The following is a 14,641-nucleotide window of genomic DNA, read 5'->3' on the forward strand; positions in this document are numbered from 1 at the left end:
ACCACTTCCTCCAAACCCAGGATCAGTGTGTCCCAATGTGCAAGAAAGGAGGAAAAGGAAGTAGGAGGCTTCCATGGATGAGCAAGGATCTGCTGGGACAACTCAGGCAGAAAGCAGCCACCTATGAGAGGTGGAAACAGGGGCTGGCTTCTTGGGAAGAGTATAGGAACATTGCCAGGGCATGCAGGGGTGCAACTAGGACAGCTAGAGCCCTTCTAGAATTAAATTTAGCCACGGATGTTAAGGACAGCAATAAGGCATTTTTCAAGTACATCAGCAGCAGAAGGATGGTGAGGGGTAATGTGGGCCCGCTGCTAAACGCTGAGGGTGCCCTGGTGTCTGAGGATACAGAGAAGGCCGAAGTACTGAATGCCTTCTTTGCTTCAGTCTTTACGGCCAAGGTTGGCCCTTGGGAAGCCCAGTCTGGCAAGGATAACAGGATGGTCAGGACAGCAGAGGACTTGCCCTGGGTGGAAGAGGTTAAAGACTTGTTGGCCAAGCTTAAGGCTCACAAGTCAATGGGTCCTGATGGGATGCATCCTAGAGTGCTGAGAGCTGGCTGATGTGATTGCTAAGCCTCTCTCCATCATTTTTCAACAATCATTGGAGGACAGGTGAGGTGCCTGAGAACTGGAGAAAGGCTAATATCACACCAGTCTTCAAAAAGGGCAGGAAGGATGACCCAGGAAACTACAGGCCAGTCAGCCTCACCTCCATCCCTGGAAAGGTGATGGAACAACTCATCCTGAATGTTATCACTGAACATATGAAGGATAAGATGATTATCAGCAGGAGTCAACATGGATTCACCAAGGGGAAATCCTGTTTGCCTAATCTGATATCCTTCTATGAGGGCATAGGCTGGCTAGTTGAGGGGAGAGCAGCGGATGTCATCTACCTTGACTTTAGCAAGGCTTTTGACACTGTCTCCCATAACATCCTCATCGGAAAGCTCAAGCAGTGTGGCTTGGATGAGTGGACAGTGAGGTGGATCGAGAGCTGGCTGAATGACAGAGCCCAGAGGGTGGTGATCAATGGCACAGAGTCGAGTTGGAGGCCTGTGGCCAGTGGAGTTCCACAGGGATCGATTCTGGGGCCAGTCCTCTTCAACATCTTCATTAAGGACCTGGATGAGGGGACAGAGTGTACCCTCAGCAAGTTCACTGATGACACCAAACTGGGAGGACTGGCTGATTCCCCAGAAGGCTGTGCTCGACCGGCTTGAGAGTTGGGCAGAGAGGAACCTTATGAGGTTCAACAAGGACAAGTGCAGAGTCCTGCATCTGAGAAGGAACAATCCCATGCACCAGTACAGGCTGGGGGTTGAACTGCTGAAGAACAGCTCTGCAGAGAGACACCTGGGAGTCCTGATTGATAATAAGCTAAATATGAGCCAGCAATGTGCCCTCATGGCCAAGAAGGCCAATGGCATCCTGGGATGCATCAAGAAGAGTGTGGCCAGCAGGTCAAGGCAGGTTCTTCTCCCCCTCTACTCTGCCCTGGTGAGGCCTCATCTGGAGTCCTTTGTTCAGTTCTGGGCTCCTCAGCTCAAGAGCGACAGGGAACTGCTGGAGAGAGTCCAGTGCAGGGCCACCAAGATGATCAAGGGTATAGAATGTCTTTCATACAAGGAAAGACTGTGGGAACTGGGGCTGTTTAGTCTGGAGAAGAGGAGATTCAGGGGTGATCTTGTTAACTTTTATAAATATCTAAAGGGTGAGTGTCGGGGGGTTGGGCCATCCCTCTTTTCTATAGTAGATAGTAACAGGACAAGGGGTAATGGGATGAAGCTGGAACACAAAAAGTTCCACTTAAACATAAGAAAAAAACTATTTCACCGTGAGAGTGACGGAGCAGTGGCACAGGCTGCCCAGAGGGTTTGTGGAGTCTCCTTCCTTGGAGGTCTTCAAGACCCACCTGGACATGTTCCTATGTGACCTGATCTAGGTGAACCTGCTTCTGCAGGGGGGTTGGACTAGATGATCTCTAAAGGTCCCTTCCAACCCCTACCATTCTATGATTCTATGAAAGAAGAAACTGTTTCTGATATCTTCCTAAATATTTTCTTGTTCTTCTAACAGCTTAAAATTATTTCACAGCCAAAGAGCAGGTTTATGTTATTAAAAAAAAAAAGAGTTCACAACTTTAGAAAGAAGAAATAACATATAAAAGGCAAACTTCCCACCTGCATGAGCAGAACATTTAAAGTGGGTTTGGGGAGTTGGATTTTTAGCTCAGATCCTGAGTGTGCATATCAAGTCAATCTCTTCATTTTGATTCATATTGTGTAACAGACTCTGAACGTGCCAAATGGATTATTTTAAAACAGAAGATGAGCACCAGAAACGTGGCTAACACACTTCAGTCACCAATAAGCATTTACTTCTTGAGACCAGACTACAGTCAACTCAGATGGAAAGCTTCCGAGATGCATCCTGTCCTCAGCACTACTCCTTCAGGCTGCACTACTTGCCAATTTAGACACAGTAACTGCTTCCATGAGCACAAATTAATTTGGTAACAAGTCCCTCTCATAGACACTTTAGACAGTGCTATTACAGCAAACTTTGCATCTCTATCAAACTCCTACTTTATGAGCCCCAATTGCCATTTCATTGTTTCATGCCAGCTAGTGGTCAATGTAGTGTAAGATCTATGGGTAGAAATGATACACAACAGCCAAGTTCCAATAGTGATAACTGACCTCTCACAAGCATAATTAGATTGCATCTAAATAATTCAAGTAAACAGCTAAAGCTACTCAGTTGAAAATGGCATTTTTATTGAGACAAATATTATTCCTATTGAAAAAAATATTAAGTGGTTATTTTCTGAACTTGTGTTACAGTCCCAATTGTGCTTTCCATGGTGACAGTGCAACTCCTGATTCTCTTAATTATAAGATCTGGAGTTACCATTCTTTTATAATTGCTTTTGTGAATTGGGAATGAATTGTTTAAATATTTAGTGGGCTAGTGTATTTTCTGAAAGGCAAAACAGTATTTTTGTTTACAAAATATTTGCAATAGAAGGCAGTTACTTGACATTTAGAGTTTAGATGTGGTTTATATGTTGAGTCTATTATGTCTAATGTACAAGTGGACTAGTGAGCTCCATCTCTGCACTCTCTGCCAGAGCTGGAGTTGGAAGAAAAAAGAAGAGAATCATACATACTCATGTATACCACTCCCCACACATAGCTGTAACCAAAGAAGAACTGAGAGAAAACCAATATTCTTGTTCTGAACTGATGATAACCCATTCCTAGACCAGTAAATCCTGGTGATTTTACAGGAAAGACCAACCATTAATGGCAAGGGTGATAAATGCCTATCTGTGTATCTCAGGATAGTCTACTTACAGATTTTACACAGCAGAAAACACCACAGAAGTAAATGCTCTTTTCCTATCCTCATCCCCTTCCCTCTGAAGTGGTAAGGATGGAAGAAAGAACCAAGGTGGCAAAGGCAAGGTCTCCACAGAGCAAGGCTATATTGCACCACGATGAAACCAAGTTACAATGTCACTTGTTAAACCCATAAACAATAACGTCTGTCCTCCTGCAGCACACCCTATAGATTGTAATCTTACAAACTCTATGCTGGCAGCACCACAACTGCAGCAAGGATCAAAGTGCTGGGGTTTAGACACAGCCCAGTGCAATCAGAAAGACCCACAGAAGCCTGAGGTCTGGTGAGCCCATACTATGCCCTGCCTCCTCTCACAGAACGTTCAGACTGAAGCCAGCACGCCACGCATTTACATTTGCAGAAACAAACTATTTCAGCTCAGTGTTATACATATGTTTTCGGCAGACACGGATCAAACTATTCCTGATCTCAGCTGACTTTTTACTTTTTGCCCCCTCACATTTTATTTTGTCCTTCAGGGATTTATTTATTTTCAAAAGGCTTATAGCACACCCAGAGAAAATCTGACATACTACTGTAAGACATGCAGCAAAATACTTAACTAACACATAAAAGGCACTGCAGAACAATGTAGTGAGAATTAAGGAAGAACCTGAATCCCAGTAAATCCTGACTTATTGGGAGAGAATGGGAAATCCCTTGTTTTGGTATTTTGAAACCAAAAAAAAAGCAAACATATATTTCAGCCGAAGTGTAACAAGCATTTGACTAACCTTATAAAGCAAGGGCAATTGTCCTAGCTTCAAAAGTGCAATTTTTTTGGTCACATTTGTAATGGCTTGAATCCGGACCAAGTCTTCCACAGTCCCATACTGCATATCAACAAGTTCTGCCTGCAAAGAGAAGACAAAGTTCAGGCTATATTCATGCATCACTGAGGGTACTCATTCCACAGAAACAAAGTGGTTTACCTAAGTATAAACACCTGAGCAGAGCTCTGCAATTACCACACCTCCACTTCTTAACCAGAAATACCTGTAATAACAAAGAGCTTGAAAACTCAATCTGACAGATTAATTTATATCTTTGCAGTTTTCATTCACAGTGATAAAAAACTCAAAATTTTTTTTGCCAATGGTTGCAAAACTTCATCTCATTAGCTAAAAAAATGTATTTGAAGCCTTGTAAGGGATACTAACTCACCTCTGTTAATTTTAATAAAATTAATCAGTCTTGAAAATTATTTTGGAAAATGAGTGATTAAAATCATCACCTATGAAAATATACACATAATATATAGTCTAACAATATATAGTTTTATTATGTCACCTCATATCTTAACTACTGAGTATTTTCTTACAATGCTTTGATAACTATCCAAGCATTATATTCAGATAACCATAGTGATAACAGATTACACAGCTCTGATGCTTAAACTTTTCTACTAATATACATATTTAAATTATTTAGAGCCACTTACAACTAAGTTAAAATTGTTTAGAACATGAAGATCTTCAGCTCTTTAGTCAGGACACTGGAAGAACATGGAGTAATAGTATAAATTACCATTAAATGGCAAGCCCTGGCAATGATGGAGAAATACTTCAAGATGTGTTTTCAATGATTTTTATATCTGTGTATGCCTATATATGTATAACATTTAAGAATGACCAAGGGCATTTTTCTCACACATTTATAGCAATAGATTTTAGAGAAGACCAAGTATGTGGATCATCAGTCTTGTATATTATTAGCTTACGCTCTGAAGACACTATCAAGGACATTCTGGAACCCCTAAATCCCTACACAGTGTTCACATAAAACACAAATACAAGACACAAAAATATGACATAAGTTTTTAAAAAGTAAAGTAAAAGGAGCAATAAAAGATGGAAAAGTTTCTCTTTCAGTTCAGTTTTGGTAACTTAAGTATGGATTCCATACCAAAGGCAACAGTTATGGTTTTGGGCATTTCTGCGCAAACTGTTTCAATTCTAGCGACAGTTGTTCTGGATATGTAGGATGTGTGAAATTTTACCAGATTCTGGAACATGGGTATTTTAGGAAAGTATTTACCCTTATACAACTGTAACTGAATTTTTTGTTTCCGTTTGCACCTCAAAAATTAAGTTTAAATCATACAAAAAATTTACCACGATTCCCATCTTCTGAAATGTATTATTTTAAAATTTCAAGTTAACAAGTTTTTGAGTCTGTAACATGCCACCAGCGCTGTATAAAGCAAGTATTCAGAAAGGTCAGCCAAAGACGTCAAACACTTTTAGAACAGGCAAACATCAGAGGTAATATCAGATACTGAAATGTAGGAGCAGAAAATCTTGCGCTTCATACCGTTTCTTCTGAAATAGATGGGGTTTTTAATATCTAAAGAACTCGAAAACTATTTCATAAGAAAATTCAGATACTGACTACAGGCTGATATTTTTATCTTGTGTGACCATTGTATTTGAAAAATATGATAAAAATCAAATGAAGAAGTTTTTAAACTAGTGGAAGCTGTTTTATGTTTTACATAACATCATGCCTGTGGTTATAAAGTGCTCACCACAAATAAAGGAAGGGTATTACCAGTTATATGAAATTCCTTGAATTTCATATAAATTTTACCTCATTCTATAAATCTCAGTTTTACTTTAATTTGTACCTAGAGGTGTGTCAATAGCCACACTTTAGTCACATTATTATTAGCATCTCTAAAGTCTTATGGCTTGAGAGGTTATATCTAGGCTGACTCCTAGGGAGACCTCTAATCTAACTCCCTTGGACTCAATGCTTTTCCCACTTACCCTCAAGCACAGCAAAAATCAGAGCTTTCATCATTCATATGAGAGCAACTACATCAAATTTTCCTAAAGCAAAATCAATACACAAAGATATAACACAAAGAATTATCAAACCACTTGCTTCTAATGGTATGCCTGTGTGCAAATGAGATCCCTTTTCGTCTACATTCATGTGCTTCCTCTCTTCTCATCATCTTCGCTAACTACCACTTTGTAAACAACAAAACTTCATGCCTGCACAATTATTAACACATTTAGCAACTGGCCTTGGATGTTCTCAGTTAATTTATGGATACTAACTGCATCTTTGAGAGTCGCTTACCAGTCTTTGCCAGGCAACACAGGAGCTCAAGAAGAGCAGCCAGAAGAAAAGGCCCTACATAACACAGCTCATTTTTTAATTATGTGAGAACCAGAACTTGACTCCCTGCTGCCCCAAACACTCTGCAAACTATGTTCTTAGCTCCAAATGTTACAAGTAACCCCCAATGCCAAAGCTATTAAATACATTCATACATAGAGAGTATATGTACAAAGTCATTACAGAGTGAAAAAGCAGCTGGGTATAATATATCAAAGAATTACATGTTCTTTCATTATACATCTTCCACATGAAGGATATGTCAAAGCTGACTAGATTTGAAGTCTTTCTTTTGCACTTGCCTGGCAATATGTATGACCTAAACCTTTTGCTATAGTCCAATTTTAGGAGTACTTGGACACTTGTATTTTACTGTAACTTTAAAGCAGTTCTCTTTTATCACAAGTCTTTGACCCTTAATTGTACCTTTTGGGGCAACTGTGGGTAAAAATATTGCAAATGTCTATCAAGGCAAGCTATCACATCCTGGTAACATCACATATAGCCTAGTAGCTGGAGGTTTGCACAGCTAATCTCAGATCTAACTTCAGTTAGAAATGACCAAAAAAAGAGAATAATATCTTGAGTAAAACTACACATGGCCTGTTCCCTCTCAAGGTCAATAACCCACTCAAAGAGTTCAGAACAGTCATTCCATTTAGGCAATGTAAATTGCCAAACTAGAAACTAACAGGTAAACATTAAATTACAAAAATTGTTTTAAAAATTCTTAGTCCTTCTTTTTTTCCTACACTTGAATACTTTAGTAAAACTTGTAATAAAAAGCAAAATGTTTTGTGCTACTTAAAAACAACATCCCCCCAAATACAGTACAGCAATACTAATTCAGAGTAGTCAGTTTTGGTTTTATTTAATACATTGGGGCTCAACTAATTTGACTCTCTAATTCTAGTATAAAATAAACTATTGAAAAACTATATCTTTAAAATAATGTTAAAGAATCCTATTGAATCCAAAGGGTGCTACCTGATAAATAATGTACTGAGAAATTAACAGTTCTTTATGTTGCATGAAGTTCTGTTTTAGTCACAACATTCCTAACAACTCCAAAAATGTATAAAGATTATTTTTTCCATTAATTCTTTTTTTTAATAAATGCTTACATGACATAATCCTCATTTTACACATTTCAGGTTTTAAAAAAGCAAATTGCCCCACCTCAGACTATCACACGTGTGATGAACTGCTTGCCTGTGGTAGGATTATTCTGTTCAAAAACAAAAGAGAACTCATCCTTTTATCAGGTACCAAGAAAAAGCACTGGTGTACTTGGTTTAGGTATGCAAGGGTAAATCCTCTTACCCTAAAACTGGGAAACTGCTGAAGAATGAGGTGGTTTATCCATTGGAATTAGGTACTTACTCTTCGAATTGTTTCATTCTATGCTGTTTGAAAGATATGACTATTTAGGAACAAATTGCAATGTGCAATATGGAGTTCAGTAGTATTCCCCCATGCATGAAATGAAGTAGGGGTAGGTAATAAAACAAACGTTTTTAGAAAAAGTAATTATTTTATGTTAGACTTATTATTACTTTCTAAGTCTCAAGATGATGCTCAATGAGTTGTAAACATTCCATCTTAAAAACTATGATAAAATCCCCCTAAAACAGAAAAGACAAGCACTCTGAAAATGCCACAATCAAGACAGTTAAGGATTTTTCCTTAACTTCAACTCCAAACTGAAGAAGAAAACAGCACACTTCATCCAGTCATGGATGATAAAGAGACAGACAGACCTTGGAAAGGAGAAGTAAGAATAACTGCATGAAGCAGGTGGCAGATGGGGTCTTGAAGATGCTGGACACTATTTTTAAACTTTTCTTTCTTTGCAAAAGCTGAGGCAATTGAAAAAAGGATAAGTTAAATAGGTCAAAAATAATACTGGAAATATGTTTGTCATATCCCATCGTTATCATTCAGTCCACTTGAATGAGGAAAGGATTTTAATAACAGCACTATACATCTGCACTCAATACACAGGTTAAGAGGCATATTGTGGCTGATTTGCCAGGGGCACACAAGACTGGAAAAAGATTAAGGGAAAGATCCACGGAAAAAAACCCTTTAAAACCAGTACATGCAGAAAGGGATGATTCTCACAACCACCAACACACAGACGGAGTCAGTGCAAATAAGAAGGGAACTCTTAAATGCATCTGCTCTAGAGATATTAAAGTCTGGGAATTCTGGGGCAGAAAAGCACCACATCTAAGGAAATAGTTTTACTATTATTTCTCAAGATGATACATTAAGGTCAGCACTGAGCAATCTCAAAGAAATTTTACCCAAAACTTATGCAGGAAACAACCAAAAGTAGCCCACAGAACGCCTGTGGTAAAAAAAAGAAATCTGTTCTTCTTAATAGGACCTGTTGTCAGTGTCACAGTTTAATAATCTCAAATTATGAATATATTTAATTAAATATCCATCTGTTGACTCATTTTAATGAACAGCTACTATAAAAACTATTTGGGAGGTCAGGACCACAGAAGCTTCAGCTATGAAAATGACTGATTCTCAGTAGCACATTCAATCTCATATTCCTGCCAGTTCTGACCTAAAATGGATGACCTGAAGAAACTACAAATATTGAAGAAAACTAAACACTAAATGTTATGTGTACAATATATTTAGGATTGATTATTCCTGAGAATTAAAACAATTTCTCCAAAAAGCTCAGATGTAATTCTAGAAGTATCAATGTCTCAATTCTGTGACTGTTTAAGCTTACCACGTTCCATTCTCTTATTCAAGTCAACACCCTTTATCTGTCCTTCAACATTTGGATTCTATGGTCATGTTGTTCACAAAATAAAGACGAGAAACATCCAATGCATGATCAATCACAAGTAAATAACCTTCAACTAGTTATCCTGCCTAAAGTGAAAACTCAAAATATATTTGCAAATTGTATCTGAGAAGACAGCAGTCTGCAATCAGGACATGAGGCTAACTTTAATTAAACACTTCACTATAATTTATTTGCACAGCTCTGAAATTGAGGCTGAAGGCAGCATTCAGCAGAGCATAAAAGTAAACTCAAGCTGGCTTTAGATCAAAGCTGGACTTCAACAAATGCAAAGAAAGTTGCAAAAATAAAACTAGCTCTTCTCTAAAATTAGTGAACAGGAAGAAAGGAAAGGCGAGATAACAGAACAGTGCCCAAGTAAGCAATGTCATTTGTTGATGTGAACTCTGCTATGCTTTCTGATAGGAGCTGCTGCTCCCATTTCAGCCAAAAGCACCTCTCTGATAATCAGGGAAACACAGCTGTCTCCCTGTGATTGCTACCACCCAAGCCTCCTTCCTTGTCCTACTGAGAACACAAAAACAAAACAAACAGCCATAGACGTCTTTTACTTATATACTTACTGTTTTTCTACAGAAATGTAAATGTTCAAAGTTATCTTTCCAATTTTGTCCTTCACTTAGTTTCAGACAAAAACACAGAGAGAGACCTGTGTTTATAGGTTTTGTGGCAGGCATCCCATGACTGTTTCTAGTCTAATTGAAGTCCTGAAGGTTGAACTAAGGAAGTAATGTGCCAAACTACTGATTTCTTTTACAGTGTGAGTGGGATTAATCAGTCTGTTCCTTCATGGTTAGCACGCACTGAAGCCAAGTGCACGTGAAGTTGAGTATACTCCAACATAATATATTCTTATACTACAATAATTTCAACATAACACTACCTGTGAAATCCCCTGGCGAGTTTTCCACTCTCTATTTACTTTAGGAAAAAGATGGTGTAGGGCCTTAACATCCAAATATGCCTCATTTTCTGTGTCCTATTACATTGGGTCATTCCCAAACTGTTCGGGAAATCTTGTAGGAATACCACTGGTAACTGGCAGTCAACTGGATTTAACTCCATTCACTACAACTCTCTGGGCCCGGCCATCCAGCCCATTTTCCACCTATCTCACAGTAGGTCCATCCAAGCCTTGGGCAGCCAGATTCTCCAGGAGGATGCTGTTGCAGACTGTGTCAAAGGCCTTACCAAAGTCCAGGAAGACCACATCCACAGCCTTTACCGTATCCACTATTATATCGTTAATACTCTCCCTCTTTATAAGGCTTAACTGCAAAGATACTTAGTAACATCAGTCCCTAAAGCATAAATTCACATTGATCATACTTTCCCAAGAAGAAACAATCTCTGTTTGCCAGTCTATGTAGTTTAGCTTACTCAGGAGTAATTATTCGTGCAATTATGCATTTACAAATTACACCAAGGATAAACTAAAAAGAACAGACTTCCTCAGCTGTGATGTGACATCTTAAAAATAAATCATACAGCACCATATGTACACAGTAAATTATAACAGTATGATTTAAAATTGTCAATGAAATGGTTCTATATCAGAATCAAGTTGCATTATGTCAGAGCTGAACAAATCCTCAAGGCAGTAAGATGAAGGTTTTATTGGCTACTGTCAAACACAACAAATGAAACCAAAATATCCTGTCCTCCTTCAACTGCCTGTTTAACATCCATCAAATTAAAACCAGGCATTCCTTTCTATAGTTGCTACCACCATTAAGACTTTAGGGAAGATGCTTTAGGGAAGATGGGGGTTGGACTAGGTGATCTCCAAAGGTCCCTTCCAACCCCTACCATTCTATGATTCATAACAAGCTCTGCAAGCTGCAGCAGAAACTGCCATCTAGACAGCTATTGTATGGAAGTACCAAGCTCAGCTCAATAGGAGAGACTACCAAAATGTACTGGGCACACTCCCCTCCACCTCTATGTAGGCTCAACGTGAAAAACAGTGAAACATGAGTTTGCACCTACACATTCAGAGAAGGACAGTAACTTTCTGTCTGAAGCAACAAATCTTAAGACCAATATCCTGTGAATGTCAACACCATCTATCAAAGACTCAACTTCCACTTTACCTGGAAGTGCTTTTGAATCTAAGTAAAATTTAAATAATTAATTTTATAATGATAATGTATTTGCTACTTTCATTTCCTAGAGAATATTTTTTCACCTTGGTTCAACTGTTTCATTTTTAGTGTTAGGCTGGCTGTGTCAAAAGAAAAATATATCTAGAAAATAGCTTCCCAATTTTCAGGTATCCATTTTTTTGACATGAACCAGAATATGTTTTGAAACAGGGCAATTTTCATAGCATGAGAAGCCTGTTTCCCAGTTAATGCTCACCTTAGTGCATGTATAATGCATAGTGTACTGAAATATGCAGGCTAGTCATATTTCCCATGCATTCTTGCTATCAAACACATAAATCATATGTGTTTTGCAGTTGTTGTTACTGCAAGCACACAGGTATATAAAGGCACAACAGACATTCTGTCCCAAAGCTGCAGATAATCACATGTATGTACAAGAGGTCATCCACTGCAACAAGAGAACGCTTGAACTTTTAGAAACATCAGTGAGGACTCTCTTTTTCAGAGCATAATAAATGCTCCTTCACAGAGTACTTGTAGCCTTTACATGGCCAAACATCATGCACTTGAAGATAATCAGAGAGATGCCCAACCACTTGGTGCTGTAAACACAAATCTGAGTGTTAAAGCAGCATTTTATCAAACCAGAAGAAGCAAATGTGCAGTTGTAAAAAGGAAAATTACATCTTTCCTATCTCATGTGAATTTTGTTGTTTTGAGTCACTACACAGGCTTCCAGCTCTGTAGAAAAAGGACTGTGGAAAAAATTGTTCTAAAATTACAAATACATTCAGATGGCAGAACAAGTACTCCAATGAAAACACGGAATATACTTGAGTGATAACAAATTCAAATGGCCCAAATGATTGACCAAAACAAATATAAAAATGCACGCATGGGAGACCAGCATAACTCTCTCTTTAGAATGGATAGTATGAAGAACTTTTTCACAGAAGGGGTTGTTAGACACTGTCCCAGGCTGCCCAGTGAGGTGGTGGAGTCCCCATCTCTGTAGATATTTAAAAGATACATACACGAAGTACCAAGGGACACGGATTAGTGATGGGCTTGGCAGTGTGACATTAGTGGTTGGACTAGACAATCTTAAAGATTTTTTCCAACCAAAGTAATCCTATGATTCTATAAATGAACATAGATCTCCATTTTTCTACCATCTAACATTTTAGAAAGCCAGTTTATCTTACAAGAGATATATAGCTGTACATTTTATTATGGAGATATATAGCATACATTTTATTATGTATGACACTATTCAGGTGTCATACATAATAAAATCATACCTGGAATACCACCACATTCTTTGTTGTTTCAGACCCACTTTGCAAACACTATAGACTGAGAAAACCTATCCTCATTGTCTGCAGACAAAATTGAGAAATTATGGAAGTCTGTTTCAGGCATTATGATAACAGCAATAAGATCATCAGGGTAGGATCTGAACTGAAAGAATCTGCCTTACCCAGCAGATCCTGAGCATAGCACTGTCCACACTAATACACTTTCCATTCTTGATCTTTCGTTTGTGTCATTACAAGACTGCAGAATTTTTTTTCTAGCTTGTAGATGTAAGAATTTCATAGGTAAAAGGGGAACATGGATAAAGACATGAAAAATATATTTGGAATAAAAATTTTGGTTACAGGAATGTTATAGTAATTCTTCTGCTGTAACTTCTAGGTTTTCATACTACTTCATCCTCTACAACATTCCCCAAGTAAAGATTGTGCCTGACAAGCATTGACCTGCCATAGGAGGAACAACTCTTCTGGACAACGACACAGTAGGAGCCTTCTCACATATTTAAGCAGCTTTGAAGTCATTGCCAGACTTCTTCTACCCTTATTCACCTCAGTCTGCCCCTCCAAGACATCGGTGTGAAGCAGTGAATCTCACAGGAGACAAGACTAACTCTACATGGTAACATAATTCAGTGGAAGGAAGATAAATTTCTTGAGGCATCTTCTTTCTCACACATACCTACTCTCAAGCGGGTCACAAGTTGGTGATTGATTAGACACCTCCTCTTTGAACTGCAGAGCACAGGAACATAAGATAATTATGGGAACAGAACTGATAAATCTCATGATTAATTCACATTAAAGCCCTTTTAATGAATGAGATAAACACAGTAACTAATATTCATTAGATGATGTGTTAGACATGAGATTTATTTATAATTAGTGAAGAGACAGCACATCAGACAAAAAAATAGGAAAGTCTAATTTTAGAAAAAGAAAAGGCCAATGTTTGTTTCAGTTTTGTTTAATTTGCACTGTTTTTAAAAAAATATTTATCAGCAGATACTTCTCTCCTGGAATTGTCACTGGTTCAATTCAAACAAAAGCTTTTTCAAGACATTTTAGTCTAGTCAGTGAACATGCTCCGGCATTTTGACAGTTCACATCCACACCCTGCATCTGGATACCAGACTTAGATTTGCCTATGGTTAGTAACTGGGTATTTTTTCATTATTATTATTCCTTCTTACATTCATATGAATTCAGTTCTTACATAGTCTTTCAACTACTTGTATCACAACTGTACCTTTCTCTTTTTTCATTCTACTCGGAAAGGCTTTCAAAAGACATTTGCTTCAAAGAGTTTTCTCTGAGAGAAGCCTTCTTCACTTTTTGGTCTTTCCTACTATTAAGGCTCTGTGTCCAGGCATATAGCATTCTTCAAAGAAGTCTCTTGAGAGGTACATCTTTTGCTCTTTTATATCACAATTCTTCAACAAAGTCAGACAAGCCACTAAAATATGTCTTCACCAAATTATTCATATATTGGCTGATTTATATTCAACTAGTTTAAATGACATTTAAAACCTGTCACGTATGGGGGTTTTGTGGGGGGTGAGGAGTTTGTTGTATTGTTGGATTTTTTTAAAGAAGTTATTTCCACTCTTTCAAAGTGTCAGACTTAGAAGGTTGTATTTAAACTTATTACCACATCCTAGCACAGATTGGAAACCTTTAGACTTGTTTTAGATTCTCAATCCTATCTTCATTTCAAAATATTAAAAGGACTTTACCGATGAGAACACAGTACAAAAGCCTACAAAGACCTTACCATCGAGGAAAAAATTAAAAAGTCTGATAGAAAAGCATTCTATGAGCAGATATTACGTAAAATCAATTCTTAAC

General features: G+C 38.0%; 1 protein-coding gene across 1 annotated transcript in view; it reads right to left on the reverse strand.

The window, feature by feature from the left end:
• Positions 1-14,641, reverse strand: part of NAALADL2 (N-acetylated alpha-linked acidic dipeptidase like 2) — a 253,407-nt gene that overhangs the window by 182,400 nt on the left and 56,366 nt on the right. Inside the window, exon 4 of the mRNA XM_062005290.1 lies at positions 4,145-4,264. Within this exon, the coding sequence (XP_061861274.1) occupies positions 4,145-4,264 (120 nt within the window). The remainder of the gene's footprint in view (positions 1-4,144; positions 4,265-14,641) is intronic.

The sequence above is a fragment of the Colius striatus genome, chromosome 12 (genome assembly GCF_028858725.1).
Source record: "Colius striatus isolate bColStr4 chromosome 12, bColStr4.1.hap1, whole genome shotgun sequence".
Taxonomy (NCBI): Eukaryota; Metazoa; Chordata; class Aves; order Coliiformes; family Coliidae; genus Colius; species Colius striatus.